This window comes from Musa acuminata, chromosome BXJ1-8 (assembly GCF_036884655.1).
Source record: "Musa acuminata AAA Group cultivar baxijiao chromosome BXJ1-8, Cavendish_Baxijiao_AAA, whole genome shotgun sequence".
NCBI classification, from domain to species: Eukaryota; Viridiplantae; Streptophyta; class Magnoliopsida; order Zingiberales; family Musaceae; genus Musa; species Musa acuminata.
In genome coordinates, this window is record NC_088334.1 from 9,012,797 (window position 1) to 9,032,532 (window position 19,736).

At 39.9% G+C, this 19,736-nt stretch overlaps 2 protein-coding genes across 7 annotated transcripts; both read left to right on the forward strand.

Annotated features, from left to right (window-relative positions):
• The first annotated feature begins 2,828 nt into the window (after positions 1-2,828).
• Positions 2,829-4,422, forward strand: LOC135587433 (transcription factor PCF2-like). The gene has a single exon (XM_065078840.1). The coding sequence runs from the start codon at positions 2,917-2,919 to the stop codon at positions 3,985-3,987; it is 1,071 nt and encodes a 356-aa protein (XP_064934912.1). The 5' UTR covers positions 2,829-2,916; the 3' UTR covers positions 3,988-4,422.
• Positions 4,423-13,886: 9,464 nt separating this feature from the next.
• Positions 13,887-19,633, forward strand: LOC135587434 (uncharacterized). Of its 6 annotated transcripts, XM_065078846.1 has the most exons (6): positions 13,887-14,551; positions 15,138-16,004; positions 16,401-16,446; positions 18,263-18,332; positions 18,432-18,516; positions 18,881-19,633. In XM_065078846.1, the coding sequence occupies exons 1-2, from the start codon at positions 13,990-13,992 to the stop codon at positions 16,001-16,003; spliced, it is 1,428 nt and encodes a 475-aa protein (XP_064934918.1). In that variant the 5' UTR covers positions 13,887-13,989; the 3' UTR covers position 16,004; positions 16,401-16,446; positions 18,263-18,332; positions 18,432-18,516; positions 18,881-19,633. The 6 variants fall into 6 exon arrangements, with proteins under 6 accessions (XP_064934918.1, XP_064934916.1, XP_064934915.1 ...); XM_065078844.1 differs by lacking the exon at positions 18,263-18,332; XM_065078843.1 differs by having other exon boundaries at positions 16,401-18,516.
• The last annotated feature ends 103 nt before the right edge of the window (positions 19,634-19,736 follow it).

The window sequence follows — 19,736 nt, forward strand, 5'->3', positions numbered from 1 at the left end:
TCTTTGTACCAATAGTATCGTCACCGATCAATCCTCAAGGGTTTCTTTTACTTTTTAAACATTTGGTGGTATAGCATATTCCCCTTCTTACTTTTCTATCACACCTTATCTGTTCTTTTTCTATTTCATAGCAATGAAGTGTACTATTTTTCGTGATACTTTGACGTTCCTAGTTGATGGTTATTTGAGTTGGATGAGGTGATTGATTGGTGACGATACTATGAATTTTTCCATATACAATTATACTCTTCTGGTTGTATGTTTTTGAGTTAGCTGGAATCATTTTAACATGTGATTATGACTGGGTTAATTATATATTATTTTTTATAGTTAGATTTTTTTTATATCTCAGTTTTTAGATTTAAAAAAATTATATTAAAAATTTTATAGTTATAAAAGTAAAACATTTGAGTTTATTTGTACTTATGTTATCGATTTTACGAATGGAATGTACAATACGTGATAATATGGTATAGAAATGTACAAAAATGAGAAACAAAAATATAGTTTTAATATTTTAATTATGTTTTCGATGGTGATAGATTCGTACAAGATGATGATTAACAGCACTATAATATAAGGATCAATAGTGTAATAAAATCACTATAAAAACATCATTCTTAAATTATCAAAATTTAGTATTTTACAGTAATGTCATTCCATCTAACAGCTTAAGCTTAGAAATCAGATACGATACGTTGATTTATATTACTAACGCATGGATTGACAGATGACAAATTAACACGTGAGTGAACTTAAGAAAAATATACTTTAAAAAAATGTCATGGATAATTGTCGAATACATGGCGTTGATGTGATCGTCAGCCGCGGTGGTGCGTTACCATCTTGGAATGTTCGACATGGAGTTGTGTCCGGAAATGTTGGGCTTGTCGGCTGACATCTTCCCCAGAATAATGTGTGCAATGATCCGAGTCCAAATGCGTCTCCGTCCATCTGAATCCCATCTCTCGTGGTTGCATCAGTTCAACTCCCACCGCCCGAATTCTCTGCTCCAGTTCATACCTGGCGACTGCCTTCGACCACAACTCCTCCTCCGTCTCTCCATCATCTAAACTCGAATGACTTCACTCAAAACGAGATCTCTGGCCAACGTCGCCGATGCCGCCTCGTGGTTCCTGGCGCTTGTCATCGTTGCCCTGGTCCTGTTGTGCTCGTTGCCGAGGGATCAGCTGCCAGCGCGGGCCGGGAGGCTCCGCGAGCGGGCGTGCGACGAGACTTACGTGGTAGGGGAGGGAGAGACGCTGCACATCATCAGCGACGAGTGCGGAGATCACTTCATCGTGGAGCGCAACCCGCACATCCACGACCCCGACGACGTCTTCCCGGGACTCGTCATCAAGCTCGCCCCCTCCAAGCCTAGATAGGTCGCGTGAGATGGATACAGGGACGCCGCACACGTATTTGCATGAATGCCTCGCTGAGATGTTATCATACACTCTCGTCAGTCACAAGGCATAAGGAAAAATAAGCGTATTGAATGGGTATATATGTAAGTACCCGTTTACATATACAAAGTGGTTGCAAGGCAGCTATTGCCCTTCCGTTACTCCTCCCTTGCCATGGCTCCATAATCGGGACCCACATGGGCCAAGGACTACATGCGCAATGGTCGGTTGCGTGGTGGGTTCCGTCGAGGGTAGCTCATCATGAAAGATGTCTCGATATAAGAGAATAATAACTTGGAGATTCGCGAAACCCGATTTATTTGGTGTCCGTCACCCGGTTGTCTCCAGCTGGCCTCACTCACCATTCCTCACCGTCCGATGGGGGGATCGGAAGGACCATTGAGTTTTTACCAAGAGTAGGTGGGGCAGTTGACAAGCCGATGCGGGCCACCGACCGCAAGCGAAATGGTTTGTTATGGGTAAACCACGTCGTAAGCAGTTCAAAACCGCGCAGCCAGTTATTCCCAAGGTGGGCCCACGGTACCTCTGGACAAGAACAACCACCCAACCAAGGGTCGAAACGCGTTCAACAGTCAGGTAGGGCCCGTGCCACGTGCCCCACCCACCACCCCTGGTACGTGGCGTGGGGACCACTGCCCCTCCCAGTCTCCGTCCGTAGCTTGTCGTCTCGCACCCTCCGGATGACCCCACCTTGGTTGTGGGCCTCGCGTTTTGTCTGTGGGATCCAGTCGCCCATGCCGACCTCTCCGCCCTCTCCCCACCGCCCACCTTCGTTTTCTCTGCGAGGGCAAAGGGGACCCGGCTGGCACAGTACCGAGCCCACACCCTCAGTAAAGTGACGTGATAAACGAGAGGACAACGATTTAAGGGACCAGGGTCCCGCCGCTGTTGCAACCTATCGGTGTGGTTCGACAGAGCAGAGGTCCGTGTGTGTTTCTAGGACGAGAAGTTTTGGCGAGGTTTCGTATGAGAAGAGCGTTGAGGGGGTTTACCTACCTGTGCTACGGATTGGAACCATGACTCGTCGATCTCGCAGGCGTTGCCTGTGGAGTCACCGTTAACTCCAGTCGCAAGACAGGTAGGTCCCACGGGTACGATATTAATGGTAGGAAAAATATGGTTCAGATCAAACGGGTAGAAGACGAGCAGTCTGGGAATCCTCATCCGCACGCGACACGCACGCTTTGGCCTTTCCAAGATTAAACAATTACCGGTTCACCGAATTCCCCAAATCAACCTTCTTGTCTACCCTTAAATCTCGACCAAGTGGACCATCCTGGAATCCGACGCTCGTTACAGCGCGGAGCTGGGTCCCGATCTGGAATAGGTGTCCATTTACCGTAGCCTAGGATGGAGGATAAAAAGAGAGGGGAGTGGGTATCTAGGTTTTGATTCGTGTGCAAGTGTGCGTGCGATCTGTTATTTTTGGGAGAAGGGAGGGAAAAGGCGAAGGACGTGAGCTTTTTCGAAGAGGGTAAGGTGGGGAGATATGGAAACACAGAAGCGCGACGAAGAGGTTTGGCAGAGGAAGGCAACCGGAGGCGGCGGCCGCAGCCTTAGCGGGGTAGCGGTTCCGTCCCCCGGGGCAATACCGGTACGCCGCTTCATCGTCCCGAAGCCGGAGCCGATCGAGATGTTAGGGGTTGGGGCTTTCCAGATAGTCCGGAGGCCAGCAAGCCGGACCAAGGACCGGCACACGAAAGTGGAAGGCCGTGGCCGGAGGATCCGGATGCCGGCGGCATGCGCCGCCCGCATCTTCCAGCTAACGCGCGAGCTGGGACACAAGTCCGACGGCGAGACCATAAAGTGGCTCCTCGAGCACGCTGAGCCGGCGATCATTGCCGCCACCGGCACGGGGACTGTCCCTGCCATTGCCACCAACGTCGGCGGGACCCTGAAAATACCCACTGAGGCACCGACCTCCGCTCCAGTGAGCTCCACATCCACCATCGTGGCCGCCGACGACGCGCCAGCAACGGACGACGAGGAAGCGGGCAAGAAACGAAGGAAGAAACTCCAGCCGTCACGGACTGGTGGCGGCACTGTCATCGCCGGGTACTACCCCGTCCAGGACCCGTTGCTTCCGGTGGGCGGCGCCATCTCGATATCTTCCGGCTTGGCGCCAATCGGGCCAGGGGCGCAAGGGATGATGCCGATGTGGACGCTCGGAGGCGACGCAGCCGGGGCTAGCATGATACCGCCGGGAGCGCTGTGGGTGCTGCCACCGCCATCCGTGGCGGTGGCCCCGTCGAGCCAGTCCCAAATATGGACGTTTCCCCGGGCGCCACAGATCATCAATCTCACAGCGGTCCGCCCAGTCTCCACCGAGACGCGGTTCACCACCACAGCTTCCGGCGTCAACGTCGCCAAGGCGGCGGAGGTTCAGCACAGTCCCGCGCCACCGGTCGCAGCTGCGTACGCTCCGGCGACTGGAGGAAAGCAAGAGCTGCAACTGATGTCAAATCCCGGCGCGTTGCGGCGCGGGCAAGTGCATGAGCTGGACGATTACGAGGATGACGAAGACGATGACGACGACGACGACAGCAGCGCCGAAGATTAGAACTGGATTTAGGATAAGCCGATGGATTGCCCCTCTTCTACTCCTTTTTTAACTTTTCTTCTGTTTCCCATTGCTGTGGCTCTCTGTGCAACTCCCAATTCAGTGGCGCCACAAAGCACGGTGGCGTCCAGCCCGTGAAACAGTCGCCGTTGCATTCACAGCGAGGTCGGCACGTGCGAGGGGTGGTGTTCACGGTGGGTGGGGTTGGAACGGGGTTGCGAGTGGTCCCCGTTCGGGTTGTTGGAAGCCAGTGCGAAAAGTGGGGTCCGCTTTCCGCCACCTGTCCGTCATGTGAGCCAGCGGGAGCGGGCCCCAAGTCCAGGATCCTTCTGCTGCCAGGATGCTAATCCTAATCTATTTCCGTGTTGGCTTTAGGGAAACTAATTAAAGGTTTATTAAGCATGATTTATGTCCTTCAAACTTCATGCGAGCCCATTTAAGCATATCTCTGTGGATGTGGTCGCATCTTTTCCTGATTTCCTAATGTGCTATAACTATTGAAAGCATGATTGGTCGCATCTTTAATCCTCACTTTAGTTTGATATCATCTAAATCTTAGTTCAGGTTGGCCGAGATGATCAAGCCGCTTTAAACAAGGCTCATCTAAATTTCATTATGTATGCAATCTGAGGAGGCTTTCTCTTTTAATCTAATCTCATGATTTATGTAAAATACTTATAGAGGTACATATGAAAAAAAAAATATTTTTTTTAGGAGTAAAACATACAAAAATTTTAGGATAATTATATATTATCTTCTATAAATAACTATGATTAATATTCCGATCTTATACTTTAAAAAATAGTACAGAGATTCTTAAATTTATAAAAATGAAATATTTAATATCAATTTTTTTATGTTGTTAACTTTTTCGATGGAAAAAAAAAAAATGTGATAACAATGAAAGTGATAAAAACATAATTTTACTATCTTTAAATTATTAATTTTATATAAATTTTTCTAATCGATTTTCTCTTCCTCTTCTCGTTCCAACCTATTCGCTCGTTATTCGTTAATTCTGCTTGCCCGTCACACTTATCGCCCATTACTCACCCACCGCACCTACTCAATCATTGCTTGCCCATCGCACCTAATCGCTCATCTCTCACTCGTCGCAACCGTTCACCCATAGCACCTACTTGATCATCACTCGTTTACCGCACCTATTCATCCGTCGCACACATTTTCTTTTATTGAAATGATGAGAAATTATTTTTTTCTCTCATTTTACTGTATGAAATGAAAGTGTTTATGTTGGATGTAAAATCTTATTTCATTTGCCTGCTTATGAAAGTAGCATGACAAAAAAAAATAAAAATCTGTGGCAACATTAATAGAATTGATGTTGATGGGCATCTTTGAAATAGATCTATCATTTTGTGCCATTTGTTGCGGAGCTCATTTAGTACTTTTATACATTTGCTTTCTCCTTGTAACTTTATTTGTATGAGACTCATCATATCGAGATATCACAACAACTTAAGCAGAGTTACTGTAAGCTAACAAAAATTACATTCAAATTTGTTCATTTGTTTACATGAGCTCATAATGACATGAAAGCGATAACGAGCGATAAAAACTTGTATGCTTATTGGTTCATGAACTTTGCCGGTTTGACTCAGTGGCAATTTCTGACATGATAGCGATAACGACGATAAAAACTTTTGTACATTTGCTTTCTTTTATTTCTGATGCAAGTTGTCTATCTATAGAGATGACACTTCTGCTACATCTGTAATAAAAATTACAACTAAAGACACATATGTAACACAATAATCACAGTGGCAACTTTTGTACAGTAAAAATTAACAACGAAAAGAGGGGCAGTGGGCGAACGGTGAGTGAGCAGATGTCAAGGGCAACAAGTGCGACAAGCGTGCAAGATTAATAGGTGCAATAAACTGTTATACACTTAGTTGATTTTACTTAAGTCGTAGTACTCTTGCTTATCTGTTCAACGATCAATCTTCCCCAAATCTCCTCTAGTCCCTTAGGATCTATAAATGAGAAAACAAATTAGAGAAAGTGTCTTACTCTGGATCCACAAGTAATCATTTCAGTAAACATTTTATAGCCAATAAAAATTACAAACAGATTTTATAAGCATCGTACGGGTCCAAAATGATCCACTATAGACCAAAAATCTTCACAAGTACCCACATGACATAATCTTTGTTTGCAAACCTAAGACAGCCACCAAAACTAAAGAAAATATGGATGCTAAGCCTGCTGCCAGCCCTTTAAATATTCTGCAAAACATGAATAAAATTGACATATACAGACATACATGAGCATTACATCAAACACCCCATTTACAGTTTTGTCTATGACATTCTCCCCCACTTATTCCCTCAACGTCCTCGTCGAAGCCTTTGTAGACGCTGCATCTCCTCGCCTTTGCTGAGTCTTCAATCTTTTGCTCCAGTTGCATTGCGCCTCTTGGCTCCCAACTAGACTTTACTATTGTTGTTGAGTGATTGAACTTTAATCTGCCATGCTGCTTCAACTCATCAATGACTCTAACTCTAATATGGGGTTAGCTAAGTTGTGCTAATCACTATTGCTTCCTGCAAATCTCTCAAATGAAGGAAAATATCATTTTTAGTATTTGTTAGTCTCTCAAATACCTCATACCGCTTGAATTAGGTGGATACTTGTTGGAGCTTTAACGAGCATCGCCTCGCAACTTTAAAGTTTTTGGATCATTCCTCTATAAAATTTGCTCATCAATTCTTCTTCTACTTAGTTGTCACTTTTAAGTATGTTCGCATTACCTCTGCTTTTAATTGATATTATGTTGGGAAATAAAATGGATAATCTACTCTCAGTAACATTGATCACCACCGGTGAAGATTTGACAACTATTATCTTCCATTAAGTTTCTTCGAATGGTCTTTGAACCATGTAGAGCCCCTCTGCTTGATATATAAGATAATTGGGGTACTCGATTTCACCCATTCTCTCAAAAGTTGAGAAGACAAACGTTACTTTGATTTCGCCCCCCTCCTCGAGGATTGTACTCCATGCATTGAGCTAGTTACTAGCCTTTGCTTGCTCTTTGCTCGCATTTCTGAAACACTTGAAGTGTTTTCACTCCTTGCGTTGAGTTAACTACTGTGATTCACCTTCTCAATGTCATCAAACTTCTAGAATGCATGATGTTTTCACCATAACTTGGAGTAAGTCTCTAGTAATTTTGGTCGCCTCTGGGATTGTACTGTATTCTCCATCATCTTTGTCGTCTGCTCCTCTAAATTACAAAGGTACAACACCATGTACTGTCAACATCGCCTACTCCATCATCTTAGTCAAGCACTTTCGCATCGACTCGAAGTCTTCCACTTTCGGCTATCATGATGAGAAGCTTGTTGACACTAGTCTTACGAAATTCCCTGACCTCTGCCCTTTAGCATTGTCTCCATACTTAGAGTTCACATTCACATTCTCCACCTCCTCAGCCACTTTCATAACCAAGCGCTCTCCCTTTATGAGAACAAGGGATCGATGACTTCATGAAAGTCTCGTCTCTACAATACCATGGTGTTGCCATGCTCAAGGTCCTACTATCTGTCATCTTACATTTGTGTCTCGTTCTTCATGAGCAGTAGATCTGCCTTTATGGCACTACGACACTCATTCGAGTCTATCTCAATTCTAACCGATACTTAATTTTGGGTAGCTAAATCCCTTTGGATTCATCATCGTTTTCTTGCCCCTTTCGACCCCTAGTCTTAATACCTTTGTGTTTTCCGAGTAGTTCCCCTTGGTCTATAGAAAGACAAATTGCAACTCTCATGCATGACCACCGCCATCATGTTGTAGGGTTCGCATCGATTCTGTTCCTATTAGCTTCCTTGGTAGCAACTGTTGAATCTCGGATTTTGATGATAAAATTAATTGATAAAGTTATGATCTAATGTGCATTTAAGTGATATAGGACTAGCTTCGATCAAGAAGAAGTAAATTGATTAAAGCAGGAAGAATCAATTGTTGAGTCGGAATGAACAATGTTAGAAGATTGGTCGACGTGTCAGTAGAAGGCTTCATGCCATGAGTTCGGGTATTGGGCCAGAAGGATTGGATATTGTGCCAAGAATATTGGATGTTGCAGGAGGTCAACATATCGATTGAGCAATACGCCAAAGGAGACGATGATGAGCTGAAGGGTCGGATGAAACATTAGAGGAATCAATGACATACCGGATAAACATGTAGTTTATGCTTTGTAAAAATTTGTCTACATCGAAATAGTTTAGGTTGTAATTGAGTTAATTTTGAATGTAATTAGGCTAACTCAATTAGGAGCCAACTAGAACTAATTTGGGCTCATTAAGAGGCTCATTCAGTGATCCAAAAGTTGGGTTAAACGGTGGCACCGTCGGTCCAAGCAATCGAACAGCTAGAGGTTCGGTCTCCAAGACACAATCTTTAAGACTGTGTCAAGTAGTGGTACCATTAGACTAGGCGATAATACTACCCAATGTTAGTACTGCAAGCGGTGGTACCGCCCAACATAGGTGGTGGTACCGTTAATATCCCAAAATCTCAAGGATTTAAATATTAGCTCCAAATTTTGAAGTCATTTGGGGTCTATAAATATCCTAATCTTTTGTACTTAAGGAAGCAAAAGAAAGCTGAACAAAACTATGTGATTCTAAAGTTGTAAAACCTTGTAAAATGTAGAGTCCCTCATCTTAAAATTTAGAGACTATTCCAAGGGAAAGTGTTAGGAGAACTTTGTAAAAAAGGGGTGTAAAGGTTCTCTCCTGAGCCTGTCAAAAGGAGAAAAGAGTTATAAGAAGGTAGTTAGTCTTTGCCCATTAAAGAAAGACCATTAGTAGACATCGGTGGCCTAAACGGAGGAGAAATCGAGAGTAGATGTAGGTCATAGTGATCGAACCACTATAAATCTGGTGTGCTCTTTTCTTTTGCAATTTACCTTTATTGCTTACTGATTTTATTACTCATTACATTCTACAAATGTTTTCAAATTAAGCATCTTTCCAATACGGGGTTTATCGAATAAGATTTTTCTAAATCATTATTTTTGCCAATGGTTTGAAAACTCTTGACAAATATTTTTCTAATCTTGAACTTGTAAACAAGATTCTAAGATCCTTTCCAAAAAGTTGGGATCCGAAAATAACTGCAATACAAGAGACAAAGAACTTAAACAATTTTTCATTGGAAGAACTCATTGGTTCATTGATGACATATGAAATGACGTGCAAAGCATATAATGAATATAAGAATAACCTTTTAAAGAACAGGAATAATTTGACACTTAGAACAAAAGAATACCACTTGAGCAAAAGCTCAAGTGATGAATACTTTGAACTCCTCATAAGTAAATTAAAAAGGTTCATAAAACGAGAATCAAAAAATAAAAATTAACTTAAAAATAAGAAGTTGCCAACAAAAAAAAAGTATTCAAGGTAAATTAAAAAGGTTCATAAAACGAGAATCAAAAAATAAAAATTAACTTAAAAATAAGAAGTTGCCAACAAAAAAAAAGTATTCAAGGTAACTTGGGATAAATCGAGTACATTGAGAACGAGACCAACAAAGACAAAGTGATGAACTACGCATTAATAGCTTTCGACCACGAGGTAAATGACTCAACCGAAACTCCTTTATCTTATAATGAATTGCTTGATGTTTGCCATGATTTATTTGATGAATTAAAATTAGTTGGTAAAAAATATAAATTATTAAAAAAGGATCATGCTTCTTTTTCTAGTAAATTTTAAAAAATTAAAAAATTTGTATGATAATTGCATGTTAACCTTTTGCACTGAATGCGAGGAATTAAAATCATGAAAAAAAAATTTGTTACTAAAATAAATATTAAAAAAATTAAAATTGATGGCAAATTTTTAAACATGATTTCTGCCAATAAGAGTCATGTTCGTAGAAAAGAATGAATCAGCTTTGTAATAAGTAATACTTAATAAAAACCAACTACATTTGTTAAAGGACCAACATTACATATTACCCCTAAGATTAAGTGTATTTTTTTGTAGTAGACATTTATTTTGTATATAAATGTCCATTCAAAAAGTATGATCCACACAAATTAGTTTGGGTTCCTCCTTATGTCAAAAATTAAGATAGATATATCTGACCATGAGAGACTCAAAGCTAAATTGGTACCTAGAACAAACCCACCCTTCTTGTATGAATATCTACAATCGAAAGCCAGGAGTAAAAATCATATCTTGATAGTAGATGCTCAAAGCTTATTACAAGAGATCCAATACACTTTTCAAAACTTATTAGTTGAAATAATTAATAAAAGAAGTAATAATATATATCTGGATGATTTCAATATTACTTTTCATTTTCAAATGATGATATAATGCTTTTGTCTAAAAGACTAGGGCATCACACAAATTGAAACAAAAAAGGAATGCATTTTCTTTTGGAAATTTCTCTATCCTATCGAGTTTTCAATAAGAGATTAAAAAATCTATTTATGTCATTTTGAATCTCTTGAAAGTGATCTTGATGATTTAAATTTGAATGAGTTTTATCCAAATTTTACACTTGATACTTGAAATTTTTTATGAATCATGAACTTGATCATTTGAGATTTCTTATGTATGAATTAAGTTCTCCTATGTTGCTTTTTACTATAGAGAAGTTTTATCTTAATTTCTTGATATTTGATACTTAAGATTTTTTTATGTGAATCAAGATATCTCATTTGATCTCTTATATTTCTTTTTATCATTTACTAAAGTGAAAAATTATCCAAATTATTCTTTTGATTACAACTTGAAAGTTTTATATGAATCAAGATTTTCCTTTCACTAAAGAAGAGATTCATCCAAACGAATCTTGATTCTTTCACTTGATATTTATGAATTGAGATTTATTATGAATCAAGATTTTTCATTAATTATCCTATTCTTCTTGGTATTTACTAAATAAGAGATTTATTCAAATTAACCTATGTCACTTGACTCCTTGATATTTATGACTTGAATTGCCTTATATTTATGATTTATATATCTCATGATATGTTTGAATCATTCATGTAAAAAGAAAAAAATTATACTATTGTATTCTTCCCTTCTGTTTGATAATAACAAAGAGGGAGAAAGTCTTGCTTCTTGCACTTCTCAAGAGAAAAATGCTAGCTTACTGAGAAGCAAAACTTGCTAGCCTTCATATTTCAAAGAGAAGTAACACTTGCCAACTTGTTAGCTTACATGTTCTAAAGTGATGTAAATATTGCTAAATTACTAGCTTGAAAACTTGCTAGTTGCACTTCTCCTTTTTATTAATAACAAAGGGAGAGAAGTTATGATGATGATCATGCATAGTGAACTATGATGTTTTGAAATTATGATTATGCATGAAATACTCATAATTTTAAAATGCATGCAATGATATGATTAATTGGTTCTTTCAATATTCATGATGCATGTAATGATGAAATAGTCATGATTTTATGATTTCAAAAGTTTATATCAATATGACATATTGATAAGGGGAGTTTAGTTAAACTTCATCATCAATTAGTTATCATCATAAAAAAAAGGGAGATTATTGAATCTTGAATTTTGATGACGAAACCAATTAATAAAGTTATGATTTAATGTACATTTAAGTGACATGAGACTAGCTTCGATCAAGGAGAGACAAATTGATTAAAGCGTGAAGAATCAATTGTTGGGCCGGAATGGACAATATTAGAAGATTGGTCGATGTGCCGGCAGAAAACTTCGTGTCATGAGTTTGGGTTTCAGGCCAGAAGGATCGGATATTACATTAAGAATATCAAATATTGCTAGAGGTCAATATGCCAATTGGGCACTACACCAAAAGAAAGGTCGATGAGTCGAAGGGTCGGACGAAGTGCTGGATGAACTAATGACATGCTAGACAAATATGTGACTCATGCTTTGTAATAATTTGTCTAGATTGAAATAGTTTAGGTTATAATTGAGTTGGTTTTGAATGTAATTAGGCCAACTCAATTAGGGATCAATTTGGCCTAAATTAGGACTAATATGAGCTCATTAGGAGGCTCATTCAATGACCCAAAAGTTGGGTTAGGCGGTGGCACCGTCGGTCCAAGCGGTGGAACTAACAGAGGCTCGGCCTCCAAGACACAGTTTTTAAGATTGTGTTAGGTTCCATATCGGATCCAAGTGTGCATTCATTTTGTGTTGCCTTGGGTCGCTCCCCCACTTGATCTTATAATGTATCCACCAATGCATTACCTCGTGTAAGATCATGCGAGATCATGCGATATAAATCCTCATCATCGCTTAGTTTGTTGAGCTTTATGGGGTTATCGTCTTGAGATATTCCTCAACATGTGTGGTCCATTGTACATGATTCTCCCTCTGGAGAACCGGGACTTATCCCTCCAAGGTATCTATATCGTTAAAGCAACTTCTCTCTTCATATCATTCTCTCTTGAAGTTCAGAGACCACCATCCCCTTGGATTACTCCGCTATGCTGAACAAACTATGCATTGTTCTACCCCCATAAATACACTTGCTAGATTGAGACTCCTCATCAATACAACCCTTGAGGCCTAGCAACATGCTGAACTCACTGCATACTTCAGCCTCATACGGACGCATCCTTCTCATGTCGAAGAGAAAGTTTCAATGCTCTATAGCGCCAAGTTTCAATCGTCTTGGGATGGCCATGAGCATTCCATCATTCATATACAAGCTCTTACATGAGTATCGAATTTTTTGAGTTAACAATTTCCCTCACCTCTGTGAGCTTTGCATAACTCTTTCCGTCGTTGAGCAACCCATTCCACTTTACACGGTCTTATCCTTTACCAAACACTTCGCTTGCCTTAAGCACCATCAAGTATGGTTGCCATTGTCGAGTCGTAATTGGAACTCAAACATCCTAACCTTAGTATGCTACGCATTCTTCCCAGCTTACTTGTCTTCATAGCGTCACTTACGTGAAAGGTTGGCCATTCCTTTGAATGTCGATCTTAGATGTCCGCTCCTCTAAACGACTCCTTTTCCCTACATCTCCATGCTTGTTTCTCCAAACGGTCACGCGTGTTGGCTGCCCTCAATGCAACTTCGTTAGGTCCCCTACGTTTGTATACCATGTATTTCTATGTATACTTGTCTCGCTCTGATATTATATGTCACACATTTAGTTGACTTTGCATAAGTCGTGCGGCACCCTTGCTTGTCCATCTGCACAAAGGTCAACCTCCCCAAATCTTCCTTTGGTCCCTCAGGACTTATAAAAGATAAAACGAAGTAGAAAAAATATCTCACTCGGGATCCACAGGCAATCATTTCAATAAACACTTCATAGCCAATGCAAATTACAAACGGACTTCACAAGCTCTGAACGATCGCACAACAAAGGGTCCAAAATAGTCCACTATAGATAAAAAATCTCAATTAGTATCTACATGATACAACATTTGTTTGCAAGCCTAAAACGACTACTAAAACCAAATAAAATGAGGTTGCTAAACCTACTGTCAATCCTTTACATGCTATGTAAAACATGAACTAAATCGAAAGACACGAACATCATGAGCATTACATCAAACATCTCATTTACAATTTTATCCGTGACAAATCGGTGGGTGAGTAGGTTGGAACGAGAAAGGATCGAGAAAATTAAAGTTTATAAAATTAATAATTTAAAGATAGTAAAATTATATTTTTATCATTTTCCCGTGACAACATGTGCTTTTTTTTCATTGAAAAAGTTAATAACGTAAGAAAAATTAAAATTTTTACTTATCTAAATGTAGAAATCTTAATACTAATTTTTAAAACATAAAGACTGAGATATTAATAATAGTTAACTATTGAGGAAATACGTAATTACACATAAAATTTCAGATAAACGTCTAATACGTTATATCAATTGTCTTGGCGTCCGAACCCGTCTGTTAAGTCAAGAAATTGACGAGCCAAATATCACTCCTCATCCTTCCGATGTAAATCCACTCTCTCCGACACCCTCGAAGTCGGTAATCGGTCTCAGTTATGGCGATGGAAAACGATCGACGCACAGCAGGAGTGGAGGAAGACGAGAGCGACGAAGCCCTAGAATTCCTTCTAGAAGCTTCTAAAACCCCCGGGGGACGCGCCCACCTCGCCTCCACCGGAGCCCTCGCCGCGGCGCTCCGCCGCGTTTCCTCCGACACCTCGTCCGCCCTCCTCCCCTCCCTCCGCCTCGTCAGGAACCTCTGCGCCGGGGATGCCGTCCACCAGGACGCCTTCGTCGAACTCGGCGGTCCCGATCGAATCGCTTCCGTCCTGTTGAGCACGCCGCCGGCGTCGCCGGACGTCGCCCGTGTCGCGCTGCAGGCGATTGGGAACCTCGCCTGTGGTGGAGAGGCACAACGGTCCGCCGTGTGGGCCCGCTTCTTCCCGGCCTTGTTCCTCGCAGCGGCTCGGTACCGGGACCCGGCGGTTTGCGATCCCCTTTGCATGGTTTTGGATACGTGCTGTTCATCCGAGGGGGGCCATCGGAGGTTGGCGGAGCTTTGCGAGACCAAGACCGGACTGCCAATTATTCTGGAGATCGTCACCACAGCTTGCCGAGGTTGATTTTTAACTTACCCCTTCATCTAAATTGACTTTAAAACCCTAAACCCTAAAAGTAAGATCCCTTTTCGTATGTGTACTAGATGTAAGTTTATAAAAGATCAAGGAGAAATATGGTTTCATTGCTCCTAAATTTGTGGTTCTCTTAAAATTTAAGTTCCTGGAATTGGCGAAGGAAAAAAAATGATGTTATACTTTTTTGGAGATTATGGTTTTGTGTGCATAGATCAGCATAGTGGATCATGTAGATCATAATATTTGGATTAATTATGAAATATTTCTCTTTATTGTTCATTATTAGCTGCACTTTATCTTGTTTAGTGCATTGAAAGGATTGGGCATTTAGTTTTGGCTGTAATAGCCACAACTGTGCTTTATTGGAAATGTAAATTCTTGAAGTTATGGGAAAGATAAAATTCAATATTTTGTTCTCAAGTTTAGTAAATTACATGCTCTTATTGTTTGCGTGAAGGATTTGCTATTTGTTTCTTAGTTGCATTAAGAAGGATCTTCTGATTACTGATTGGCCCCCTCTTAATTGGAGTGTTACCATTGATGACCATTGTTCTTGATTATCCATGCAGCTGGTCATCAAGAGGAGTGGTTGGATTGGCTCCTTTGCAAAGTTTGCATCGAAGAGGCATACCTTTCACGTCTTTTTCAAGGATTAGCCTCACCAAGTACAGATAACTCCATTGATGCTCAGTGCAGATATTCCTTCTTCACTAGAGAGCAGGCATTCCTTCTTGGAATGCTATCAGAATACTTGAGTAATCGACCTAAAGATGTTTCCATGATTTCCAGTCCTTTTGCACTTGAAGTTCTGAAAGTTCTAGATATAGCTTCTGCAATTGTTGATTTTTCATCTCGAGGAAGTTCTGATGTACCCACTGGCTTCCCTGCAATTGATGTTCTAGGCTATTCTCTTACAATTTTGAGGCATATTTGTGCTTGGGAAAATGATATTGCTCATGCTACAGAAGCCCCTGTCGACTTGTTGCTATCTGCAGGCCTTCTACAACTTCTTTTACGTTTACTTGGTGAACTTGAGCCACCAGCAATTATAAGAAAATCCATGACAAATGCGGATCACTTTATACAGTCATCAACGGCTTTAAAGGTCTGCCCTTATAAGGGGTTCCGGAGAGATTTAGTATCCGTTATTGGAAATTGTCTACACGGAAGGAAGCAAGTTCAGGTGGAGATCAGACAGCAAAATGCAATTCCTTTGCTTTTGCAACAGTGTGTTGTTGATGAAGACAACCCCTTTCTAAGAGAATGGGGACTATGGTCAATGAGAAACTTGCTAGAGGGAAATCCAGAAAACCAGCATGAAGTAGCTCAACTGCAGCTGCAAGAGCCTGTCAATACACCTGAAATTGCTGGAATAGGCCTAAGAGTCGAAATAGATGAGAAAACTGGACACCCGAAGCTGGTAAATATTGTATGAGGTACGCTTCTTTGGCAATTGTGCCCACAATGGGCAATAGCCTGGTTAAGCTTGGAATTAGTGGATCAATTCAGTCTGCAGTGTTGTTTTTTTGGGTGGTCTAGCAACTGCAGAACTCCTAATATTTTATTTGCCCTCTCTAACAACAGATGTACTTTGAATTTAGTTTCCATAATTCTTGTTATGCAACACTATTTCATGGAAAATGCATGGTTTTATATGCACACAATGCTTTTCTCTAAGACCTTATTTATAATGACTCTGTGAATATACTTGCCAAGTCATAAGGAAATCATGTTGATACTCTATTCTTGCTGGTAAGATTTTCATCATCTAGTCATTTTTCCAGTTTATCCAATAAAGTTATGAATTTCTAACTTCCTACTGTGATCTTTAGAGAATGGAGTATGAAGTTCTCAGACAAGTTTGTTCAGACTTGTCAGGTACAAATCCATACCTGGTGCCTGACATGATTAAAGGCAATGTATCACATTTTTAAATGTTTTTCTGTATAACTCCATCATATCTATAAAAGGAATTCTGCTTTTGTTACTTATTTAACCCATGTTCATTTTAGATGATAGATAGGCTTTCGATAACATGAACTAATATTTATTAAGGCCAACTTATGTTTGGGTAAGTATATGTTCATTTGTTGTTAAGTTGGTCACATTAATGCACTTTTCTATACAACATGAACAATTAATTTAAGAAAACTGGCTGATAATGTTCAAAAATATCTTTAGAGATGACATATTTACTGGATCTAAAAATTAAATTGGTTTTATTAATTGGTTAAGGTTGTAATGTTGCAATCCACATGCATTATGTATTCAGATTGTAAAAAGTCCGAAGTCCGTAGAAGTACTTACATCTAGTAGGTCTTTCCTCCTAAAACTTTAAATGACTGCATGCCTAAATTAAAATTAAGCATAAAGGTTTCCTTAACCTATAAAAGGGTTGTGCCTTAGTTATCTCATTACCTTTTAAATTAAGTTAGCTGTTGATTGCAACTCTATGTTGAAATAGCTCAATGATATATTTAGCTTCAAAACCAGCTTTGAACATGAACCCAACATTTTAGCTGGTATTACAATGCAAAAGTATACTTTGGCAAGAGAGGGAATTCCCATAAAGTAAGAACTCATGTTTATAGGTAGAAAGATAACTGTTGCTGTTAAATTTAACCATGAACTAAGTAATGACAATGCTTTCCTGGAGGTAGTTTAGACGAAGGGGAAGAATCAAGCTTGAGATTTGTAATGCTGAGGCATTTCATGATCAAAGCTCATATGTTTATAGTAATCTTGTATAAGTACTTTGAACAGCACAAGTTCTGAATACATTGTTGCCCTGCCACATACAATGTGTAACCATTCTAACAAAAATGAAGGTTCCCACCAAAAATTTTAGTTCTGCATGATACTATTAGGATCTTGATGTTAAGTAAATTTCTTGATTGCTGTACACCCTGGTGGTTCTGTTCTGTTAACACTGTATGCTAGTATTGTAATAATCAGGAGAATTGTTCGAAATTGTTTCACACAAACATTGACTTGATATACATTCAGCATTGCATTCTTGATAATTAGCAGAGTTTTAGCTTGTGTTCCTTTTAAAGTATTTCTATATTCCAGAAATATTGGCTGGTTATCTTTTCTGCATGCTGCCGCTGCGGTTCCAGTAACTGTTTTCTGTGTAGGCTTATTACAGCCAATAGAAGTAATCATGTTGAACTCTGTTAGTGCTTTAATAATCTGGCTGACATATCTTCCTTTCTAACCAAACATTTCTTACCTTATGAATTATGATAGTTCAAAATTATGCCCATGAGTTCATGTGACATATTTCAAGTGTTGAAGCTTTCTTTCAGTCAACTATTGAGAAAAATACGAGTAAAAAAGTTGTTGTTCTGTAGATTAATACTAATTGTACGATTATCTTCGTAATTGTAAGCAAAAAAAGCTGATCTGTACGGAACCCTCCTTATGCAGGGATTATCTTTCTGGCATAACTTTTTAACTACTGTCTTTCTGGTTTATACTTTTTGAATTTAAGCTGCAATCCTTTTTCCCATTTGCACCTCACATTTAGGAGATGTAACTTAACCAGTCATTTCCACTTTCTGGGGCATATCTGCTTAACAGCTGGTTAATTACCATTGTTCTCTATACTTGCTCACTCCTGGTATTGGAGTCTGACCACAAAACAGCTTCATAACAAGTTATAGGAACTTTACCATGACTCCTAGCACTATAGTGTGTGCAGGAACCAGCAAATGCAACCTGCATACGCCAAAGTCCATGATTCCAACTTATTGCTGTAACTTGTATGTTATCCTTGGTTTACATATTTTAACCCAGTGGAAGTGCTACTTTTTGCTTACTTTGATTGTGTTTGAACTTCTTGCATTGATCTTCTCTTGCAGGCAAAACTCCTTTGACTATAAACATTGATATTATTACTTTTGTCATTCAAGTTGCTGTATCAGTCACCAAGCTTGACAGATCAAGGTTGGTCCTCTGTTATTTGGATATTATGACACTGACACCAACACCAACATATGCTTTTGTTCTTGCTTTGCTTCTTTCTTTTCTAAATATCACCTCTTGGTCAACGCATATATCTATATCATGATATAGCAGGCTGGTTGATGGGCAGTTTCATTTGCAAACATCATGAGATTGATCTGTGTGGAATGGTTGTTTGAAACCAGTAGCCTGTTCTAGGTGTCATATGACACTATTGTACTCAGATTTTACTCTCAGCAAGACTTTGTTTTATGATCCCTTACGGATCTGAGTGTATGTCCATTCTGAAAGTTCTCATGGTAAATGTAACTAATGCAGACAATTTTATTTTATTTTTGGTGTGAAGCATGAGAATACACAGCTGGTCAGCTACAGTTAACAGTCAGTCACAAAGAAGAATGACTGAGAGTTGTCGAGGACATCATGATAATCATCTGTTAGCAAACTCAATAACAGAATGATCTTGTACCAAATTCAATGAAGCTGGATCCAGTAGAGCTGATTGTCAACTCAATGTCACCCCACTGTTTATAATTGGATCTTGTAACGTTGGTGCGAACCTTGATCGAGTGCAACAAGCTGTTGTGGCATCAGATATGAACTCCATCCAGCAACAAGAGCGCGCCCGCCCCTTACTGATGGATGTGTGAAGAAGTTAATTGGTGCTTCCGTAAGGTGAAGCCCAAGTGAGTCCTAACCACCTTTTTCTTGTTAATAGGGGTTGCTTAATTGCGTGCAAATAAATCACTTATAAATTTATTTGTAGTAGGTAATCTATTTGCAGGCATTATCTACAAGTAGATTGCCTGTGGGCAGAATGTATAAAGTGGTCTGCACTGCCCTGTTCCTGCAAAGAGGAGGTTCATTGCCTCCAACATTAGCAGGTATTAAATGAAATAAAGCATGTTTTTGTTTTCCCAAATGGTAGGCCACGGAAGATGAAACTTCCACTGCCTGCCAGGAGAGACTTTGGTGACAAGCCCGAAGCTGCTCATGGATGATCTCCTAAGCAAGTATTTGGGTAAGATTCTTATATAGTCATCTTCATTTAGTAGGAAGCTATTCCGGTTGAGTTAACATTTTACAAATGAGGACCTCATGATTGGGTTACTAGAAATTTGGTAAGCTTAAGCATATTCCAACATTATCTCTCTCGTGCAAATTAGATTAGGCTTGATGTACTAGCCAAACTCAACTGCACA